The 24,274-nt window shown below is 36.1% G+C and overlaps 2 protein-coding genes and 1 long non-coding RNA gene across 3 annotated transcripts; 2 read left to right on the forward strand and 1 right to left on the reverse strand.

Moving 5' to 3' along the window:
- The first annotated feature begins 1,581 nt into the window (after window positions 1–1,581).
- Window positions 1,582–4,415, forward strand: LOC148880591 (light-harvesting complex-like protein 3 isotype 1, chloroplastic). The gene is made up of 3 exons (XM_088962547.1): window positions 1,582–2,270; window positions 3,686–3,823; window positions 3,918–4,415. The coding sequence occupies exons 1-3, from the start codon at window positions 1,868–1,870 to the stop codon at window positions 4,166–4,168; spliced, it is 792 nt and encodes a 263-aa protein (XP_088818673.1). The 5' UTR covers window positions 1,582–1,867; the 3' UTR covers window positions 4,169–4,415.
- Window positions 4,416–12,309: 7,894 nt separating this feature from the next.
- On the reverse strand, window positions 12,310–15,981 carry LOC148880592 (glutamate dehydrogenase 2). Its single transcript, XM_088962548.1, has 10 exons — window positions 15,840–15,981; window positions 15,497–15,662; window positions 15,303–15,416; window positions 14,188–14,409; window positions 14,012–14,086; window positions 13,805–13,921; window positions 13,444–13,694; window positions 13,030–13,105; window positions 12,858–12,944; window positions 12,310–12,768 (listed from the first exon to the last, which is right to left on the reverse strand). The coding sequence occupies exons 2-10, from the start codon at window positions 15,602–15,604 to the stop codon at window positions 12,583–12,585; spliced, it is 1,236 nt and encodes a 411-aa protein (XP_088818674.1). The 5' UTR covers window positions 15,605–15,662; window positions 15,840–15,981; the 3' UTR covers window positions 12,310–12,582.
- A 5,642-nt stretch (window positions 15,982–21,623) lies between these two features.
- LOC148880593 (uncharacterized) lies at window positions 21,624–23,166 on the forward strand. Its single transcript, XR_016110109.1, has 3 exons — window positions 21,624–21,718; window positions 22,331–22,448; window positions 22,554–23,166. It is a non-coding gene; the product is annotated as an uncharacterized LOC148880593 (long non-coding RNA).
- Window positions 23,167–24,274: the final 1,108 nt, after the last annotated feature.

The raw sequence follows: 24,274 nt of genomic DNA on the forward strand, positions 1-24,274 counted from the left end.
AATCGACCCATCGGTATAAATGTTGGAACCAGAATCGATCTAATCGGTTCCATCGGGTCCGTTGGATCGGCCCCCGACCCATTGACAGTCCTATGAAGGAGTTCGGATCTGATGTCCACGTCCCACCTACAACACGCTACAGCCATATAGTCGTGGGGTTTGTGGCCAGCATCTTTTGGTATGTAGATCTGGACTCTGTTGATCAAATTCAAGAAAAGGCTATGCTAGTCTCCCTTGAGTCCGAATTTGCTGTTAACAAGACTGTGTACATTGCTGCTAGTCATTTCAAGGGCTGTCAGTTTTTATTTCTTCGAATAACTTGGGTTGCATTTGTCAATTATTTTTCAGGAAGATCTTCTCACAGTTTAGAAGGCTAAAAGTTGTAATTAGCTTTTTTTCCGTTTGGTAAGTATTATAGTCTATCATGATCCACAAAACTATTAGGTGATGCTTGACATGGATGATGATTTTTTGAAAATCACTATCCACATCAGTGTTATGGGAATTGCCATTGAAATTTTGGTGATTTTCAGGAACATCGACTAAAAATCGATTATTGAAATCAACCATTATAAGGGATCAATTTTTTTGGTGCTTTCCTGATTTTTAGCTGATTCTGATTTTTTAAGGATGACATGGCATCCAACATGGAATTGAATAATAATTCTAATATAAAAGTAATTGGCCCTTGAGAATCAGTACCAAATAAACTAAAAGTCGATTTCTCAAAAATGATATCAAACAACAGTTTTTGATGATTTTTCAATCACCGATTTCTGGATAATCGACAAAGAGGAATCGTCATGGATGCCAAACATCACCTTAAATGAAAGACTGTAGGTGCAGAAATACAGGAAGCTTCTAGATTAATTGCCATTTTGAAATTTCATGAGATTTTAGGGCATAGGCCTTTCTGGCTTCCTATCTTTTATTATTAAATGGAGAAAGACAAAATTTTGGTCTTCCAAACTTTGAAAGGCCCAAAAGACGACACAAAAAGACTTGCCTAACACCCCTTATTTAGACTGCATCAAACAGATGAACCAGCTTAGCTGAGTCTTCAGCTCAACCCTCCCAAACAGGCTCTATTTGGTGCCACCGGTGCACATTGATTTGATATATGTCTGCAGAATGAAGTCATAGATTTAGCCCAAGAGTCCATGACCCACTGGCTGCCCATTACGAACGACATAGCCAGGCCCAGTCCAGACTCATAATCTTTGACAGCCCATCCAGGCCCAAGTTGCGTGAAAGGCTGGGCATGGGCTGTTTTGAAGCTTTCTCCGCATGACACGTTATCATATTCAGTTCGCGCACATATGAATGATGGATGATGTGGCACATCACCAAAACGAAAAGGATATGGATTTCGTTTGACACGTGTCATAAATCTATTGAGTGGAAATTTGTCATACGAGAGCAGCATCCCTTTGAGATGGAGGCAGTAAAAAGCAAAAACTAAAAAGCGAATTTGTCATGCTTCATTTTATTATTTTGTTTTTTCCTTTTTACTTTTTTGGAGCTGCTGTCAACACTAGATCTTTTATATTACTCGCGGATCTACTCACCCTCATCGCCCTTGACAAGACCATTGATCGTGGAACCCACATCAATTGAGAGACAGAACTACTCTAATACGGTGGATCGCCAAGCTTCAGATAGCTTACACAATAGTAGTAGTACAGAGTACAGTACTCTTTTCTCTTCCTTGGTTACAGTTATCTCACTCTGAGCTGGAGCCTGGAGTTCCATTATTTCTTTACCAGTTTGGGATCGTAATTTCAGTTATAAATCAACCCTCATTTCTGAGGCTGAGGATAGCCCAAAGAAGAGTATGATGTGATTACGCTGGAGAGGAAAATAGGAAATGTCCATGGCATTGTTTTCTCCTTCTCCTCCTTCTCATCTCCCTGGAGTCTCTTATAAACTTTCTTCAAGAACAACCCATTTTTCTCAGAAGTCTTGTCTTTGTCTAATATCCAAGAGAAATCCGTGTTTGTTATCTGCAAGGGCATTGGATGATGGAGCTGGACTAGTGGGTTCTGCTGCTACTGTAGAGGAGGAGAAAGTAGAAAAGGAGGAAGTTTCTCCCGCCAAACCTGAGAAGAAGTTGCAGATAGAAGAGGTCTCTGTTGGGTATAATGGGGCGGCCTCGTCGGTGGCGAAGGCTGTGCCCAGGTTTCAAGACCCTAGATGGCTCGGAGGGACTTGGGATCTGAAGCAGTTTCAGAAAGATGGAAAGACCAACTGGGACGCCGTTATTGATTCAGGTGGGGTACTATTGTGAATTCTTCTTGTTTATTATTATTATTATTATTATTATTATTATTATTATTATTATTATTATTATTATTATTATTATTATTATTTTCCCATTGTGTCTGTTCTAATTTGTGATTTACTTCGTGTTATACCTTTCATGGGATTTTTTCCCTTTTTTTCTTTTAATTTCCTGTAGTTATTTCTTGCAGCTTGTAAGATGTTTAATTTATGGTTTGCGTTATGGAGTTTTCTTTTAATTTCCTGTAGTTCTGGCAGTTTGTGGAGTTTTTCCTGTAGTTATGGATTTAATCACACCCAGAGATCTTTTATGTGATTTATTTTGTTTCAGAAGACCTCCCCCCAAAAAATACAGAACATTTAGTTATGGAGCTTTCTTAAGTGCTTTCTTGGAAACTAGAGGGAGCTTTGGTGTGTAAATTCTTTGGACTGTTCCATATAGAAGCTTACATATCCCTTCTGAGTTCATTCAAGTTTTCTTATTGTTTATCTTTTATTGTTCTGACAGGGGCATCTTTCCTATTATTCAAAATTAAATTTCAATGTCTGGACTGAACTGAAATAGCTTAAAGTAGGAATGCTAGCTTATGAATGTCGATAAGTATATCTAGTTATTTAATGTTGTACCTCACCCTGGTAGATGGACTCAGACTTAGCATCCTCTTCCACCACTAATGGTGGGGCCTCACATCTCTGTGTATTTTAAATTCTTATTGTGGATGTTGCACATGCCAGCTGCCTAGTTACTACTGGATTTGTGAAACTTTGTTTTCACCAATGGGTATTTATGCTAATCTTTTAAGAGAAGATGTGTTAAGATTGTTAATGCTATCCATTCAGTACAAATTTTAGTCTTTGGTCCTTTAGAATGTCCATTTTTGTTTGTACCGATTTTTCGAAAGAAGCCAGTAGTTGTAAGTTCTACTTCAAGGAACAATGCATCTAAGAATTGTGTCATTAATACTCAAAAAAAAGAATTGTTCCATTAATTCAACAGCTGAAAGAAATAGGAAGAACCATTTTTATGCCTTTTCCTTGGACTACATGCAGGGGGGTGTTGGTTTGCAACCATGATAGCACCAGCCAAAGTAGCCCCTTTACTTTTTGTTTATTTTGTGCTGAATGAGGTTAAACTAACCGGACCCATGCCATTTTGATTGTGCTGATTATGATTGGATAATTTATTTTTTAATGGCATGGTCAATATTCACTCACTAGAGGATGAATACAAGAAGTATGACTGCATTAACTTTATCTTATGCATATGAAAGTAGCGGACAATGCATTTTTGATTAAGGTAGGGAACTTTTGGTACTATTATATTTATTCTCTTTGATCAAAATCTAACCTATTTCGTCCAATCTTGTTTGGTTTCTCATATACCATTTTGGCTAATTCTTTTCAGAGGTCAGGAGACGGAAGTGGCTTGAAGAAAATCCAGAATCATCTAATAATGATGATCCTGTAGTCTTTGATACCTCCATTATTCCCTGGTGGGCATGGATGAAAAGATTCCATCTTCCTGAAGCTGAGCTACTCAATGGTTGGTTCTGGTCTTTGTTTATTCTGATCTGACATCTAATAGACCCTTTTATAAGCTGGTTTTGAATTAATTATTGACTTTCTGTTCTACATAGGTCGTGCTGCGATGATGGGGTTCTTCATGGCTTATTTTGTGGATAGCTTGACTGGGGTAGGTCTTGTCGATCAGATGGGGAACTTTTTCTGCAAAACTCTCTTATTTGTAGCTGTAGCTGGAGTTCTTCTAATCAGGAAGAATGAGGATTTAGAAACTTTGAAAAAACTTATAGAAGAAACAACATTCTATGATAAGCAGTGGCAAGCAACATGGCAGGATGAGAATGCCAGTGATTCCAAGAAAGACTAAGTGGGATTTCTGTGGCTCCATCCTCTCAACTTCTTATAGTTCTTTCCTTGTGGTATATTGTACAACTGCAATTTCTCTTAAGGTTTATGAAGAGAATTATGATCCGAATCTGAGACTAAGTTTTGGTTTCCTCCATTGAACTCTTAAGTATTCCTTCGACATTGTTATAGTTATCTTTTTATGAGAGATAAAGTTGGATGTTTCTTTTTTTTGTATGTAATTGAATGCAAGAGTTTCTTCGTATGGATACCTAAGCAGTTGGTTGGAACTAAACAAAACAAAATTGGTATTGTAAAATGATTCTTTTAAAGCTGTTATCTCATATTGATGAGGTTTACAGCAGGGACAATTTTTTATTGCAGTTGAATTAACTGTTAAAGCTGATTCATCATTTTGAAATGTTGCATGATTTACAAACTCAGGGAATTGTTAAGGATATCCACCCTTCTGTCCATCATTATTAGCTTAAGCATAATGGTGAAATTTTACATGCACTGATGCACCTACATAAAGGAGAAAGAAACTTCTGCTATTTTGTGGTGCCACTAAATTCATTGAAATTCCCAGTTCTCAGACACCAAATTCTCTTTCCCGTCCTTTCCATGACATCTTTACATGCCTTCTGGTAATTGTAACAGTTAATAAATACACACACACAAACTGAGCTGTTGCGTACTTGACTAATGTACTTGCTGCTTGCACATTCAGTTTTTGCTACAGAGGATTCCTAAAAGAAACTGAGATGTTGAAGGACAGATAAATTTCTTCCAACCCTTATACCCCCTATACCCAAAATAGGCACCAAGAATAACATGCCATTTGCTGCAATCTTCATATGAAACAGGCAATTTGCTTTAACTTTGATTCATCCAAAACAAAATGGTCCAGTCAAATCTGGATGAGCAGTTTGATTCTGATATCACAGCCTTTTGCAATTTTATCCTGTTACTTATTAAAGGAAAAAGGTTCTCAGCCTCATTTTATATGGTTAATGGGTCTGCTTTAATCATGTCTTAGGAACCTTTCTTGGGTATCCAAATGAATGAGAAATATTCTTGAAAGTTAATTTGTATTTCACGTAGATATCCACATGGGTCTCTGAGATGTGATTGACCATGAAATATGGAACCTAGGGCTGAGTTTGGAAGGAGTCAAATGCAAATAGGTAGAGATGCAAAACCTTATATTTTGAATTATTTCGTATGTATTTACGCTGTACATATTTGCATTTGTACTCGTTCCAAACTGAGCCTAAAGAGAAATAGCCGTTCCCTTTCTTAGACTATGGAGTCAATTGCAATGTTGTCGGATTTGGCCAGACTGGATGGTTGAACCAGAGAATCAGTAAGTTGCTGAGTTCCAGATTTCCAGTTATTGATGGTTTGTTTATGAGCTGCATGATTGAACCATCAATTGAACTGATAACTACTTTGATCCAGTTAGCTTTCCAATTTTACATTCATTAGAAGGTACAAAGAAAAGATTAACTTCAAAGTTATATGCTTACATGTGGAAAAGCATCATAGTGTTTGGTAGCTCGTATTCTTGATTTTCTTTTGTACTAGTATGTGTATGTGTAACAAATTTTGTGATGATGATGATAGTATAAAATGTGTTTCTAAAATTTCTTACATCTTTTATATTTTTATGCCTATAAAAGTTATATATGTGTGTTTGTCTTTTTAAAATTTTATTATTTAATTATAACTTCTTGAGTTGACACATTTAGCTTGAAAATGCTAAATTGATTTACCACCCAATAGGAAAACAATTTCACTTTTGGGTTAGTTTTGAATTTTGTATTTTATTTATATCATCAATAAAATATTAAAAATAATTCTTGTTTATCACGTCTAATTTTAAATATGATTAATATAAATCGATGAATCAATTTTTGGTCCACTTTGACACAGACGTGTCCTCTGGCTCCTGAGGACGAGTATCCTCTTCGCGGCCCTCGTCCACGACCACTTTGGGGCACGTTGGTCGGGCCTCCTCCCTAGGGGGCTCAGTGGAGATTGACTCCACGGCCAGGACCTCAGTTGGTCCAGAGGTTGAAGGCTCGACTTCCCGGCGAAGTCTCTTCGCGGCCTTCCACTTCTTCCCTTCTGGGAGCTTCTCAGAAGGCTCTCTGCATCAACATCTGGCATTGTAACTATAAAAAACGAGACAGTTAGTCAAGAATTTAAAGGTCATTTTAAATAAATATCTGAAAGGAAACCTACTGGGAGGGCTCAAACCAGCTCGCACCAGCGTGTCCTCGGCCAAGAAGGTTTTCATCTCGAGGCCGAGGTCCCTCCACGAGTTGATCACCGCCTTGATCTCTGCATCCAAGCTCATCCCGGGGTCCTGAGTAGCCACCCTTCAGTGGGTTGGGAAAGACCACCCTTTCGGGTTACGGGCAATGAAATATCACCTTTTCTAGGCCGTAACCTTGTAGTAGCTCTACCTGATGTCCCCGCGCAGACATGCTGAGTTTCGCTTGATCGCACAGGTCGAGCTGAAGGTATCCAAGGTCAGGGGTCGGTCGTAGGCGTGGAACAGGGAAATAGTGCCAACAATGTTCCGAATGGAATTCGGATGAGGCTGGTCAATGGTAATATTGTAAAACCTAACTATTTCTACTAGGAAAGGGTGAAGTGGGAAGCGCAGCCCTGCCGCGAGCTGCTCCTCAAAAATAGCGAGTCAATTGTGATCGTGAGCCCAAGGGTATTGACCTAAAGGTAGGCTAAAGACCAAGCTATCAGGGAGACGATAGTGGGACACTAAGTACAACAATCTATCCGAAGACAGTGTGGAAGGATCGAATTCATTGGGATCCCGACCTTGGGAAGAAGATGGGGTCCTCGATCTAGAGGACAGACCCTCTTCTTGAGCTTCGTTCTGCCCGAGCCGAGATGACTCGACTTCAGGGTTAAAAGTTCCCTCTAAAGGCCGAAGAGTGGAGGCACCCTACCGCGGGCTGACTTCCCTCGTAGGAATAACAACACCCTCCACCTCGCTAGCACTGTCTAAGAGACTATCTACACTAGGACTCGACATGGTTGAAAAGCAAGAAAAAATTAAGAAACGAGGACTCACTGAAAAGAAAGGACGAAGTGGAAAACAGAAAGAAGACCGAGCTAGAAGACTTCGATGTGACCTCGGGAGAGCTCAATCACAAAATTTGTGGTGAGAAAAATGAGTCACGGACCCCCTATTTATTACTGCTATGTCCGAGAATAAATGGTCGAGATTGAAGCAATCCAACGACTCCTAGGAAAATCGGCTACGCAACCCCCAAGGATAAAATCAGTTTAATGCGTTTTTTGACGTCCGTAGAGTTTACAAATCGTGTGACGTCTGCGCGTAAGCCAAACACGACATGGGTTTTCCTGGTTGAGCCGGGTGGCCGAACAAGTCTGACCCGTGATTCATTTGACTAGTTGCCCGGACCTCGGACCAAATCCACTTGGCTCGTCATGAACTCCTCACACCGGGTCAAGACCCCTGGCTCGGGGATTGGGGGGCAATTGATGTAGGTGATTTGGCCCGACCTAGTAATAGGGGGACACGTGGACACGACCTAACTGACAGGATGACAGCTCACTCTGACGCATCAAGTCTGCAACGGACCAAGCTCGGATAACCGAACCACCTCGGGGCAAATCCACCTCAGGACAAGTTCACCTCAGAACACGACCGCATCAAGACCACATCGGTTCCAAGGCACTTCGGAAGTCGTACCAGTTCGGATCCAAAGGGCAATAGCTCCGGTAATATTGACCAACCTCTACATGACAACCCCAAAGATCTCACCACCAGATTTCACGCTTTATGGGATCATGCCTCGTAACAGCTAGCCTTATCTCCCCCATCCGATTCGAGCGAAAGCAATAAGCCTTATCGGCTAGTAGTGTTGTCTCCTGCTAATACGGAAATGGGCCTCATCATAGCAAGAATCCCAGAACCACTCCGAAAAACCCGCAAGGACTCCAGTATATAAAGACCCCAACCCTCTAGAGGTGAAGGTACGCATAATCTATGCTCACTAGCTCTCTTGCTTTCTAAACTACCATCAACTCGCAAGTTACTTACTTAAGCATTAGAATGACCTTGTTGGGTAAGCACCCCCGGGTTCTCTGATTCCCCTTTGTGCAGATTAATCAAGTCCGTCGTCTACTGGAAGCCAAGTCATCACCAGCTAGAAGTAGCCAGATTGCGTCGCATCATAAAATATTAGAGATGTGCCTAAATATTTTCTATAAAGTTTCTATCTTTTTCATTTTTGTATTTTTTAAACCTTTATATATATATGAGATGTGCCCAATTTTTCTATATTTGTTATTTATTAATATTTTAAAAGTTTTTTATATTGCTTACTCGTTACGACGATGGAAAGGTAGTTATATTTTGCATAATTTATATATATATATATATATATATATATATATATATATATATATATATCTGTGTGTGTGTGTGTGTGTGTGTGTGTTTATCTTTTTAAAATTTTATTATTTAATTATAACTTCATGAGTTGACACATTTAGCCTGAAATGCTAAATTGATTTACCACCAAATAGGAAAACAATTTCACTTTTGGGTTAGTTTTGAATTTTGTATTTTATTTATATCATCAATAAAATGTTAAAAATAATTCTTGTTTATCGTGTCTAATTTTAAATATGATTAATATAAAATATTAGAGATATGCCCAAATGTTTTCTATAAAGTTTCTATCTTTTTCATTTTTGTATTTTTTAACCTTATATATATATATATATATATATATATATATATATGAGATGTGCCCAATTTTTCTATATTTGTTCTTTATTTATATTTTAAAAGTTTTTTATTTAATTTTGATATCAAGAATAAATCCATTTGACTCATATGGTTGAATTGCTTACTCGTCATGATGATGGAAAGGCATTTTTGGGTAAATTAAAAAAAAAGATGTATTTTATATCGTTAAAAAGTATTGGATGTAGATCTAATTGATCAAATTTATTTGTTTTTTGTTTTGTGAAAATAATATCTTAATATAGGATTTAATAAAATAATGAGAGTTAATATCCCAAGATAAGAGATAAGACTTAATGAAAGAGAATTGAATGAGGATAAATGTTATAGTTCAAATTACACTTTAGAGATGTGCCCAAATGTTTTCTATAAAGTTTCTATCTTTTTCATTTTTGTGTTTTTATCTTTTTTTTAACCTTTTATTATTTAATTACGAAATCAATGGTTGGCAAATATGACTCCAAAGGTTGAATTATTGACCCGCCACCAAGAAAACAATTTCATTTTTGGGTTGGTTTTAAATTTTATATTTTATTTCCAACATCAATAAAGTAACTATTATTTATTATACTTATTTTTCTTTAATATGAATATATATATATATATATATATATATATATGAAATGTGCCCAATTTTTCTATATTTGTTATTTATTTATATTTTAAAGTTTTTTTTTATTTAATTATGATATCAAGGATAACTCCATTTGACTCATATGGTTGAATTGCTTACTCGTCATGATGATGGAAAGGCAGTTATATTTTTGGGTAAATTTTTAAAAAAGATGTATTTTATATCGTTAAAAAGTATTGGATGTAGATCTAATTGATCAAATTTATTTGTTTTTATTTTATGAAAATAATATCTTAATATAGGATTCAATAAAATAATGGGAGTTAATACCCCAAGATAAGAGATAAGACTAAATGAAAGGGAATTGAATGAGGATAAATGTAATAGTTCAAATTACATTTTAGAGATGTGCCCAAATGTTTTCTATAAAGTTTCTATCTTTTTCATTTTTGTGTTTTTATCTTTTTTTTTTTAAACTTTTATTATTTAATTAAGAAATCAATGGTTAACACATATGACTCCAAATGCTGAATTATTGACCCGCCACCAAGAAAATAATTTCATTTTTGGGTTGGTTTTAAAATTTATATTTTATTTTCAACATCAATAAAGTAACTATTATTTATTACACTTATTTTTCTTTAAAATAATGGGAGTTAATACCCCAAGATAAGAGATAAGACTTAATGAAAGACAATTGAATGAGGATAAATATAATACTTCAAATTACATTTTGAACCCTCATAATTATAGAGAGACCAAATTAAAAAAATAGGGGTATTATAGTCAAGAATAGGATTCAATGAATGCTAGTGGGAATTAATACTTTAAATATGAAACTTAATGAGAGGGATTTAAATGAAGAGAAAAGTGGTATTGCAAATTACATTTTTGTCCTTAAAATTAAACAAGGGTCAAAATTAAAAAAATTGGGATAATTTAGCCAAACAAAAGTTCTACACCATTATATCCATTTTTAACAACAGTATGGATAAACATTAAATGAAAAATGTAAAATGACACTTTTCATATAGTTTGTTTTTCAGGTATTGAATAAAAGAAGTACTTTTGTGTGTTTTATCAAATAAGCAATAAATGAAGATGTTAAATAACAATCAATTTTGCCTTTGCTTATTTTCCAATTCAAACTTTAGAGAGTGGGCATTTGGGGGGTGTTCTTTTTTCTGATTTTTTGAGAGGGGGGAAAGTTGGTCAATGGGATTTTGGTTCCCATTGACCAAGAATCCCATGTTCTTTTTTCAGATTTATGTGGGGACCAGGGAAAGTTTATTTTCCTGGGTACCCATCTCCTAGGTGGGTAAATAACTTTCTCACCTAGGGAGAATGCTGTCAACACTTGAATGTGACAAAAATGGCTCTTTTAATAATAGATTTTTATGGTTGAAATGGTCATTGCCTTATTTACATGAGAAATTAAAGAACATGGGTAAATGCACTTACCCAGGTAAGTGTTTCACAGGAAAAGCTCACCCAGATAACCGAATTTATCTGGCTAAGTAACTTACCGAAAAGTGAACGAGTTGTCATGAAAATTCTAAAAGCCAGGGACACCTATTCACATTTTTATAAATAGGATAGATAGATATAGATATAGATCAGAAACGAGAAGCTACTCTATGATCTTAGGACTACTGCCATTTGATCCTAGAACTAGAGCTGTCAATGGACCGGGTCCAATCTGAATCCAGTCCGATAAAATGGGATTTTGGTGTCCATTAAGCTTATCAAATCAGGTTGAACCAGTATTAACTGGATCATTAGATTATAGGATGCCATTGGGCCTATTAGAGATCCGGTCCAATTTCAAATGTTAATCATTGGCGCTGTGGGACCGGAAATAATTAATCAGTTCGTTGATATATATGATGATGATGTGTGCGGTGGAGTTAAGTAGAAATGAAAGCCAATGAAGCTGTATTTGATGGACATAATTTTCTGTTTGATATTTTCCCATCTTGGCCTTTTGTGTAGGCTCAGTTTGGAAAGAGTAGATATACAAATAGTGCAAATCCTTGTATTTGTATTATTCTGTATGTATTTGCACTGTACGTATATATATATATATATATAGTGAAAAACCTTGTATAATATATGTATTTGTACTATATATATTTGTATTTGTATACCTTTCAAATCGAGCCTAATACTGTATTTGGTTGCAATGCAAATAAATTTGCACTGCTGCAAAATCATGGCAGTGCAAATGATTTAAATGTAAATTCTGACCTATTTTTGTTTCAAATTTTAGCTTACTTGGTTTGATTGTAGTACAAATGAAGTAAATTACTTAATCTTTGGGTTGATTACTTAAATATACCTTGTAGTTTCACTAAACTAGTTAAATATATTCTATAGTATGGTTTTCAAAACCGGATCGGACCAGATGTTAAACTGGAAAAACCGGGAACCGGTTCTGTTTTACCCCAGAAACGTTATTTCTCCAAAAACCGTTGATTTGGTCAGAAAACCGCTGACCCGGACTGTCAAACTGTTCAAACTGTCCAACAGTTTTGTCCATTTTTTTATTTTTATTTTATTTTTTGTCAGAACAGGCTGTCCATTCGGTTTGAACGGTTAGACTGTTCAACCTGAGAACGGACCCCTGACCGGTTCGGTTTTAAAAACCTTGCTCTATAGATTCCAGAACAACTTAAATATACTCTCTTGGGTGGAAATAGGCCCTCCATTAGTGAAGCATCTAGGACCGTTTACACTGCATCATACATTTTATCATAATCCTGGTTTAGTTACCCTGTGGTTTGACAAGTTAACCAATCTGATGGGAAGGTTCAACTGCTAATTAAAAACATTGATATAAAACACATTGAAACTGAAGAACAGCTCAAGACAAGTGAACGTTCAATTGTACACCCCATATGCTGATATGCATAATGAGTAACTTTGTTGCCCAAATACTAAGTTTCTTAACCCACAGAAACTGAATATAAACAAGACATTCTAAGGCAGAAAAAAGAAAATGAAGATTTCAATTTGTATCTAAGTGAAAAACAAAAGGCATGTCTTCTCATGCTCATGCCTCCCAACCCCTTAAGAGGGTTGCACGTGCAACCCGATTTACCCCTAATGTGAAGGCACCCATGCGGAGGTTGCAGTCATGAGTTTTACACATTGTCTTGATGTTGTGAAAAGCTTTTTCCATGTACCTCTGAAGTTCCTTGTTCACCTTCTCTTCATCCCACATGAAACCTTGTATGTTCTGTCCAAGCAAAGAACATATGCTTCATTCCAAAGTGAAAAATTCAACCTGTATTAATCACGACAAGCTATGAAGATAGCCAATTATACCTGAACCCACTCAAAATAGCTAACTGTAACACCTCCAGCGTTGGCATATATATCAGGGAGTATAACAACTCCTTTCTTGGAAAAAATCTGTTACAAAATATGTGATGTTAAGAAGTTTCCATTATCACAAACTGCAATTTCCTTACTACTAATAGCACCAAACAGATGTTACCTCATCTGCTTCAGGATCAGTAGGGTGATTTGCTGCTTCTATTATGAACTTGGCCTTCACATGTGCAGCATTTTCCCTATAAAGAAGAGAGCTTAATTTTAAAACACCAAAATTGAAGGTTGTGTCAAACTAAATCTTTACCCAATCAGCAGCATTGAAAATTTCCTCATTATGTACCAATCTCTGTCAAGCAAACATCTGTTTAATATGGAGAACACTTGTATGGTTGACAGACTTTCCCAACATTTCCAAAATATTACCATGTCATTACAGTAAAGTTATTATATAAAATATATGATTATATAGATATTACTTTGTATTAATTCTCAATATGGTAAAAAATATTATTGCATTAGGTTACTAGATACAAATTGATCACACAGGTTAAGGGAAAGAAGGAAGATGGAGACAAACCTGTTGAGGACCCCTCCCAAGGCACATGGGATGAGAACGTCACAGTCATGCACAAGCAATTCATCCGCATCCATAGCATCAGCACCTTGGAAATTCTTCAAACTTCCAGTTTCGTTTTTGTGCTTAAGCAACTCTCCTATATCAATCCCATTTTTGTTTTTAATGGCGCCGGTTATGTCACTCACTGCAACAACCTTACCACCTCTCTCGTGAATGAGCTTTGCTGCCCAAGAACCCACATTGCCAAAGCCCTAAAAAGATTTACAGTTTTCCTTAATAAGAGAACTTTTTCCTACTGAATGATTATCTTTCTTTGGTCAGTACCGAATGAATCAAATACATAGAAAACATTATGAAGCACCTGGATGGCAAATGTCAAATCTGAAATGGATTTTCCATGTTCAGCAAGTAAAGCCTCTGTTGCATAAACAACACCCCGTCCAGTAGCAGCTTCCCTACCCAATGATCCACCAAGATCCTACAATGACAAACAAACCATATAACATAATGTTCTTCAGAATCCAAGGGTCATAATTTCACATTCAATGGCCAAAACTCAAGTACTTACTATGGGCTTCCCTGTTACAACAGCTGGTGAGTGACCATGAAACTTTGAGTACTCATCTAAAATCCATGCCATTGTCTGTCCAAATTCAAGATAAGGAATAATGGTATTAGCTCTGTGAAAATAGACTGCTTCAAGAAGACCTCACTATACAGATCTATCAATAAGGCATAGGGTACCTGTGCATTAGTTCCCATATCAGGGGCAGGAACATCAGTGTGAATTCCAATGAGATCATGGATTTTCTGAGTGAAGACACGGGTAAGACGTTCCAACTCAGACACACTCAGATCCCTTGGGCTGCATCCTATCCCACCTTTTGCTCCACCATATGGAATGTCAGCTACTGCAGTCTTCCATGTCATCAATTGAGCCAGAGCATTTACCTCATCAGGGTCAACCTTGTAAATGAAATTAACACAAGTGTCAGTTCATGCATACAAAACAGGGACGGTTTATAAACCAGGTATCATCCTGCTGGTCTAAAAGATGAAGTTAGATCATCTCAAGAATTTGAACAAGAAATAATATCATATAAGTGGACACAAAATGGAGAGTGTGAATATGATCCATTAAATCCAATAGATCAAGCATGCATACAAGCAGTTCATGGTTTATCTGTGTGTCTATGCCCCCCAAGATAATTTCTAGAACAGCTTTAAACAAAATTATGAAGCACAGTAGCTTTAGGATAACCTTCTTGCCCTTTTCTCGTATCAGAATCAGGGTGAAAGAACAAAGTTTCAAACTTATAACATCTATATCAACAAATCAGTGTCTTCCCTTAGTTTAAAGGAAATGCTTATGATACTGGTGAAATCAACAAAACTCTATCATGTAGCCTTCATGAAGAGATCCAAACAGTCCTATAGTGGTTGCCAAACTCATTGTATTAAAGTCCTGCCTCACATTGAATTTTTTTTTATATCTCTGTTGTCTCATGATCGTGCTCATGCATGCCAAGATAAGTCTCTACTACACATTTGAAGATCAGATTCTATAACACAACTTAGCTCAAACAGCTACAAAATCTATCAGAAAGTATTTCCTATGCAACTTTGAAACAAGCCTTCTTCAACATAGGGATGCATTTTCGAATTGATCAATGTTCTCAATCAGAATTCTGTAAGCAAGCAGACCAATCACGGTCCAAAAGAACTAGAACCCGGAACCCAAATCATTTGAGGCAACACTCTCATACAGATTGCCCCCTAAACATGGAAAACATCAACAGCAGCATGAAGATAAAAACAAATAAACAAATAGAAAAGATTAAATGTTAAACGAGAATCACCTCAGGATGGTAACGGATCCCTCCTTTCATCGGTCCACGAGAATTATCATGTTGAACCCTGAATCCGATGTATGAAACAAGAGTCCCGTCATCCTTGGGAATCGTACACTCAACCTACAAGACGAACAACGTAAGACCAAAACCAATGAAAAAAAAGAGAAAAGACTCATTATTACTCAATTGTCGATTCATACTTTGATTTCTCTAAAAGGGATCAAAAGACTCTTCTCAAGCTTGGAATCCAAACCAAGAATACGGGCAGCATGGCGGAAATTACGATTAGTTGCAGCGAGGGCGTTCATTGTCGTAAAAAACGAAACCTCACCGAGAATCAAAGAAAACGAAAGAGAATTGCAACAGCTGCGGTATTTGAGAAAATTGAATAAGAGGAATAGATAGAAAAGAAGGGAAGCTCAAAAGGGTATTTATAGGTCACCCGATACAGAAACAATTTAAGAATGGTGACTAAGGATTGAATAGAAAATTCGAAATTAGATAAACACTGAAGAAAGAAAGAGAGAAAAGTAAGAGAGATACAGTCAAGGTGCAGATAAGCTGCTGAAGCAATGGCAGCTCAGGTTGTGCAAAATCGTAATTAATGCTTGGGAATTTGTATCTATTTCTGTGAACCTTCCACAATTCTAAACGGTGGAAACTGAAAACTTCTCACAGTCCAATTAAAAGATGGGAGACGCAGAAGAATATAAATACAAAAAACAAAAGCAAGCTCTCTCCCGCGTATTTCCCTGATCACCGTTTCTTGTTCCCCTAGGGGCATTTTGGAGAATTACAGTCATATCGTTAAGTCAAAACAGTAAACAGTAAAAATGCCGCCGGTTTTGACGTAGCTGTGACTACCGGCGGGATAATAGGAATTACTCAGAGACTTGAGAGTACAGCAGTTTGTTCACTTGTTCAGTATCCACCACTGGATTAGGATATAGCTTTTGGCAAGACTAATTCCAACGGTGACAAGCTCACAAATTAGATAATCAAAGTTAGGTAACACGTGGCGAGAAAAAAAGGTGAAGTGAGCTGGTAAAACAAAGTTTCAATGATGACGTGGGAAACGTTCTTTTTTTGTAGCTTCGCCGCGTCCCAATCTTGATGACGTGGTCTAGGTTGATTGTTTGCTAGAATTTTCATTCCAACTAACGATGCCAATGGTGAGGCCAGTGGCGGGTCGCCACGTATTACATCCTTATCCCCAAAACCCTAAAGTCTGGAATCAAGAAGCTAATCCATGTTTAGCAAACGTGACCTGTCTACAGGAAATTCTACTAATTAATGGAACGGTCCACGTTTAGGGGAATTAGGATGAGTTCGGCTTCTATTGGGGCAGGCTGGTGTTCACACCGTTCGAGCAGTTCCTTGTAACCTTGCATGTCATTGGGAATATATCTTATGAAATAAATCACATAAGTTGGGATATATTCCCAACCTAAGGATGTAAAGGTTGTTGGAACATGCTTTGCTTTGATTGAAGCTGGACTCAATTGGGATCTTCTGCCAATAAAATACGTTTCAACCCTCTACCCATATGATATCATACCCCACATCTCATAAGTCATTGGTTTCACTCTCATGGTGAGATGTGTGGTGTTAGATCAAGTTGGTAGAGGGTAGGAATTAATGTGTTCTGTTGGCAGATGATCGGATTTAAATCTGGTGGCACTATCCAACCCAACCTACATATCCAAATATTTCAATGTTATAATGTCATTTGGTTAGGTTTAGTGTGAATCTGGATCTGCTCCTCACATCAATCTCACAGTATGTTTCAACTGCACATCGGAAAGATTGGGTAAAACCATCACATAATTCAAAAGCATCCAAAACCCAGGACCCAAATCAGCCTTCTGAGTTCACAAGATCACTGCATTGTGCATCCCGTTCAAGTTTGAATCTGCTCCTCACACTGACAGCACAGCATGTACCAGCTACACATCGAGAACACCTTTCATACTTGTATGTTCTTATTCATGGGAGATGGATGTTCCTAACTAATACATGGTGGGATATGACTTTAAGGTCGGTGTAAAGAATGCTCTGTAAGTAGCAGATCCCAATTTATCCCCTCCCCACATGATGAGAACGTGTTTAAGTAGGAAATGGTTTTCTTGACTGAAAGTTAACGTAACGTAAGATATGACATTAATCCTTCAACACATTTTTCATGTTTTGAAACATGGTTAACATTTTAGAGGCTTTTAATGATGTTAGCCGCATATGTCATCAATTACAAATTAAAGCTGATTTAATTTCCTAAATTAAATTTCATAGGAAAGAGTTACAACCATATATATAGCAGGGAAATTCTGAATTAATATTGATTAATATAGAAAATAATGATAAAATCCAACAATAGTAACAACCATAGCTAATGACCCGTATGGGGTAATTATAATTACCGAAATACTTTTGTTTAGGTCCATTATCCGTGTGGTAAGCTTTGAAGTTTGAAGTACATTATATCTAGGCTTGTTTTTTCTATTTGATTTCTGTTCAATATTTCAAAAATTAACCAAGTTTTAATTGCTTTTCCTTTTAGATGATGGTTCGACCATTCAACTGTTGAACATAAAAGAATTTTGGGTTATATTTAAGCATCCATCATTAACAAAGATAATAGGAAGAAGAAACTACCCCACGTGATTTAAAAATTCATGAGACTTTATACAATTAAATGTAATTTAAATGAAGAATTCTAATAAATAATGAGTTTATGCAATTAACTATCATGTAGACATGATGGTGCCTGTGAGAATACATTATAAGACACAGTTGGACATGTCTATTCATGGGCCATAAAAACCTTGTTTTGTATGGTAATGAAATCTTAAGAGTTGTATCATTATTGACTAGCTTGAGCCTATCCTCTTCTTGTCCCATCTATCTGATGTTTGCTCTTAGCCTTTTGAAGTTTTTTAGTAAATTTTTATGAGTGGGAAAGGTTTTATATATAGTGGATAGAAACATAAGAGGTATATGTAGGGGTAAATCATAGGAACCCCTTGTACTTTGGGGGGTTTGGCAATTAAACACCTATGCATTTTTTCTCTAACAATTAGGCTTCATTCGCTTTTCGATAAGTTATTTATTCGGGTAAGTGTTTCTCAATAAAGATTTATCTGGGTAAGTGCATTTACCCATGTTCTTTTCTTTCTCATATAGATGAGGCAATGACTATTTTAAACATAAAAATCCATTATTAAAAGAGACATTTTTGTTCCATTCAATTATTGGTAACACTCCCAAAGGTGGAAAAGTTATTTATCCACTTAGGAGATGGGTATCACTTACCCGGGTAAGTGATGCCTAAAAAAATAAACTTTCCCTGATCCCTACATAAATTTGAAAAAAGAACATGAGTTTTTTTGGTCAATGGGATCAAAATCCCATGGGAAAATTTCTTAAGCTACCTCTACTGTTTGGTGAATTGGCTAACTATATCCTTACTATTTAACTATTGTCCTACACCACCCCTACTGTTTCTAACAATTGTCACCACGGTTAAATTCTAACAGAAAGGATGAAATACCAGTTTTACCCAAGGATCAAAATTTTGTCATGTGGTAATATTGGGATTTTTTAAAAAAATTATACATCATGTGGTGTCATGTGTGTACGGATTTTGCTGAAACATTAATGGATGCTAATGGTAGGGGTAGAGCTAGTTGATTGTCAAAAAGAGTAGGTGTGGTGCAAGACAATAGTTAAATAGTAATGGTATAGTTAGTCAATTAGCTAAAGAGTAGGGGTAGTTTAAGAAATTTTCCCAAATCCCATTGGCTAGTTTTCCCTCTCTCAAAATCCAAAAAAAGAATGCCCCCTTAGGGCAAAGGTTTAAAATTTCTATACAATACGCCCAATACGGTATCGAATCATTGAAAAACATATACGGGATACACATGGAAATCGGGTGTCTTATCTTTTTTCATGCTTATCAGACCCGTATTGGACCGTATTGGGGCGTGTCAAGGGTGTATTGGGGGCACACCAGGTCGTATCGGGGCGTATCGGTAGCATATTGACAAAAAAGATATGGCAAAAAATTGAAAAAAAATAAAGGGGGAAAGTAAACTTCTTTTCCCTGAAATAAGCCACTCTAAAACTCCAAATCTCATTCCTAGAATGCTAGATTTGCAAGAAACAATTGTGAATCGTTATTTTTTTGAAGATTTTTCAAATTTTGAAAAACAATGGAAAAAATAGGTAAGTTTTTTTTTTAATTTTTTATAATATCTTGTGATTTCTTATTTTCTTGAATGTTTAAATTTATGTTGATCTATATTTCTTTCATTCAAAATCACATTTCTTTTGTGTTATTAGTAAATTTATGGAAATTTTACGAAGATATTTGGGGAAAGTATTAATTAACAAAAAATTTGAAAATGTAATTTTTTTGTCTACCTATAAAGAGTAAATATGTTTTAGATTTATGGATTTATCTATCATATCCATAGAGCAATTGAATTTCTTCTTTAATATTTTTTTGATTTTTTATATTTTTAGAATTAAAAATAAATAGTAATTAATTATATTTTACCATTTGATCACAACAATAGAATATATTATAATTCTATAGATGATCTATCATATCCATAGACCAAATGAAATTTCTTCTTTAATAACTATTTTTTGAATATATTATATAATGTTTATTTATTTTTTATAATTTTTAGAAATAAATAATAAATAAAAATTATATAAATAATAAAACATTATTAATTATATTTTCACTTAGAAGTTGTGCCAATGCATGTTTTATGGTTGGATAGGGGAGTTGGGTTTTCCCATTCCATAAAACATTAAAACTTAAGAATTATAATTTATAAATTATTGTTAAGTATGAGATGTCTAATAAAGTTATAATTAACTACAATATATTTCTTCATAAAACAATTAAAGTATACTAATTTAATGTATATACACTGCACTAAGGTCTTATATTTAGTGTTGTTGATGCATTTTTATGATTTATAGTGTTTCCAAGTGTATTTATGCATATATAGGGGTGGATTCGAGCCAAGCCAAGTCGAGTTAAAAGTTCATAAGCTTGAGCTAGGCTCGGCTTGAGCTCGATTTTGAGAAAAAATATTTTATAAAAATAAAAGTTATATATACTTTTTTTTTTCTTTTAAAATTTAAAAATTAAGAATTATAATATTTTTATTATATATATATTATTTTCTATAATTTTATTATATATATATATATATATATATATTCGAGTCGGCTCGCGAGCCTCACGATCTGAGCTCTAATAGGTTGAGCTTGGCTCGTTTAATAACCGAGCCACTAAATTGGGCTCGAGCTCAGTTGAAACCGAGCCGAGATCGAGTAGCTTGTGAAAAGCTCGACTCATTGCCACCCTTATGTGCATCTTAGTTTTTCCCCGATACACATGCGTATCCAAGGTGTATCTTGATAGGTTTCCTAAAATTGCATTTTCGATACACTTGGTGTTTCAAATACTTTGAACATTGCTTAGGGCATTTGGTTCATGGGAATAGGGGTAATGAGTGCACTTTGATTCTAATTGTTTGGTTGGATGGAATTGGAATCCCATTCCCATTCTTGTTGGAACGACATTCCCCATTTGATGGAATGGCTATACCCTCCCTTGGGAATGAGATTCCATTCTAGCTGATTTCAATTTCAGTTCTGATTCCTATTTGAACCAAACAGGCTATGCAAATGGGCCATTATGATTCCAATTCCAAAGGGTTCTATTCCCAATTCCGATTCTGATTCTAACCGTGAATTGAACGGACCCTTATCCTTTTGTAATTTCACAGAATGACAAATAGCCTCTTCAAACATCACTTGAGATTACATAAGCACCCCATGAGGCATGCCCCACATGCACATCTCAGTGTGCATTTGGAATATCTCTTGTACTTGTCATTGTGCATTCCCCCATTTGAGCGAATAGTTATTCCCCACTCTCCCTTGGGAATGAGATTCTATTCCAGCTGATTTCAATTTTGATTCCAATTCCTGTTTGAACAAAACATGCTATGGGAATAAACCATTCTGATTCCAATTCCAAAGAATTTTAATCCCAATTTCAATTCTGATTCTAACCATAAACCAAACAGACCCATATCCTCTTGTAATTTCATGGAATGACAAATAACCTCTTCAATCATCACTTGAGATCACATCAACACCCCACAAGGCATGCCCCACATGCACATCTCAGCATACATTGAGAATATCTCTTATACTTGACATTGGGAGATGTTCCCAATACACAATGTGAGTTCTCATCACTTTGCTAGTACATTTAAGGAATAAAAAGTGTACATTTAAGGTTCGCTCTTTCTTCCTTTCGCTCCTTGCACCGGCACAAACAGACGACCAATGGTGAGGTGAACGTTGGTTTCTTCCCCAGACTCCATTCCAACAAGGTATTTCAACTAATCAGACTTCTTCAAGTTGGTATTGGGATGAAAAATATTATTTGGCAAATGCATGCTATTTATTGCTTGTTACCGGAAGAATTAATTACAGCTGAAGTTTCTTTGGATTAAGAAGAATAGTTCTTGCCTGCTATTTTGTATGAAAGAAATTAGGTTTCCATTTTTTTTCTGTTTTGTTTTTTTGTCAGAGCTCTTGTGTTTGATTGAACCTCGCTCAATCCTCATACAAGGAATCAATTGAGTGGGCCTTGTTTGGGCGAGTTTTGTGAATGATCTGACATACATATCAGAATATTCATGAGCGCGGTGTGTGCATCAATTCCTCATACATGCCCTTGATCGTGTTGCCACTGATGACAGTCAGCCCAATAATTATGGTCAATCTCATGTTTTGTTTTCAATTTAATGGAATAAAGTGCTATGTAGCCTAGTCGATGTTTTAAATGTTGTATTTTGCTCGTACAACCATGCTTGCAGTTGAAATGGGGCAACACTTGGTATGAAAAATAACCGTCGGAATGGTAGATATATGATTGACACTCTCACCCCACGTTTATTCGTTGTTCATCGGCTGGGTTTTTACGTTATTTTTATGTTTAGGTGGTTGATACCCTCACCCCAACCGATTCTGGAGTTGGGGCTGCTCGGCGTTGCTTCGTCATTATTTGCTGAGGACGGGGGAGAGAAGCGAAGTCCGTTTTGTGATCCGTACGGGGATGTAAGCATCAATCATTTCAACTATCCAATAATTGATTATCTTTATACGTGGGCGGGCTTGACAATTTTATTGAAGTTAATGCTTATTAAATCAGTTCTTTTGTAGGCCACACTACCTATTGCCCTTGTACCGGTGGAAGTTGGCCCCAACACAAGGTACCATCCCTAAACGTGTAAATCCGGGGCACGAATTTGGACGGGCCCGACACGGTATGGTATGATGGTACGCGAGTCGTGTTAGACTTGATAGGATGGTCCAGGCCTAATAGGCCTGGGGTTCCAGGTCTACGGGCCGATATGATACGACACGACTTTGTGTGCTATGTTGTTTGCGGCCCATATGCCAGCATGACATGGCCCGCGGGCTGTGCTTGGCTCATCCGATGAATTAGTCATCCGGGGGTGTTTTATCTTTTTTGGCTTTTTTATAAAAATGCCCTCCTAATAGCTACAAACAACTATATAGGGGATATTTATGTATTTTGCTTTTTTTGGGGAGAGAAAGAATGACATAAATGCCCCCAATAGCTATATATAGCAACTCGTTTGGGAGGCATTTTGGGTAAAGTGATAAATAACTTTACAATGACCAAAATACCCCTCTAACAACTAAAAACGACTAGTTTTTAGTGTATTTTGGGCAATTGAATTATTTTCAATTCCTATAAATAGCCTTATCCTCTATCATTCTCATCACACCAATTCAACAATTCTCTTAATCTTTTCTCTACTTCTCATACTCTCTCAAGTCTCAATCTCTCAACCTCTCATACATTATCTAATTCTCCAACTCTCAACTTTATTAAACTTTCAACAAGAGGAATGCTTACTCAACAACTCAAGTATCTCAAGTTAGCAATTTGAGGGGCTTGGACTCTTGGAATTGAAAGGCTTCAATCATTGAAATCAAGTTGGGATTCCAAATTGGTAATCTGGGTAAGTGCAATTAAATTAATTTTTATTTTTTTATAATTTACAAAATGACCGGCTCCTTTCGAAACCAATTCCCCAACGTGTTCAATATTGACGATATTCAATCGCATGATGATAGTATTAGCATCGATGTGGAAGCTATTAATATTGATGGGACTTCCACCCTTAGTACTGATACTAGGGGAAAGAAAAAGAAGGCCAATAAGTTAATTAGCCTGATTTGGAAAAATATTTAAAGTAGAGGAGGTTCAGGGGAAGGGAAAAAGAGTTGTTTGCTAAAAATGTAGGAAAAACTTTAGATATTGTAGCAAGGGTGGTACTAGCCATTTTGGCAAACATTTACTCACCCATGAGAAAGAAGACAAAGAAGAAGAAGAAGAAGAAGAAGAAGAAGAAGAAGAAGGAAGAGAAACAACACAAACACAAATTGGGTGGGGGTTTTGGTACATTCTCAAGAAAAAAACGAGGCAAGAAATAACAAAATACATTGTACATACTGAACAACCATTTTTGTTAGTTGAAGACACTAAACTTGAAAAATGGTTACATAATTCTGTAAATCCACAATTAAAAAAAGTTTCTAGGAATACTACTATTAAATCAAATGCTTTAAATTTTTTTTTTATTGATATAAACAAAATTTAATTTATATGTTATCAAATCTTAATTCTAAAGTTGCAATTACTTTTGATATTTGGACTTCTAAGTTTAACATAAGTTATATTTTTATTACCGATCATTTTATTGATGAAAATTGACTTTTAAGTAAAATAATTTTAAGTTTTACTAGGCTTAAATTTTCACATATTGTTCCAGCTATTGCTGCAAGTATTTTAAATACTTTACATTCTTATGGAATTGACAATATTTTTTATTAGTTTTGATAATGTTAGT

This window comes from Nelumbo lutea, chromosome 1 (genome assembly GCF_056320005.1).
Source record: "Nelumbo lutea isolate HS-2025 chromosome 1, American lotus-T2T, whole genome shotgun sequence".
NCBI lineage: Eukaryota > Viridiplantae > Streptophyta > Magnoliopsida > Proteales > Nelumbonaceae > Nelumbo > Nelumbo lutea.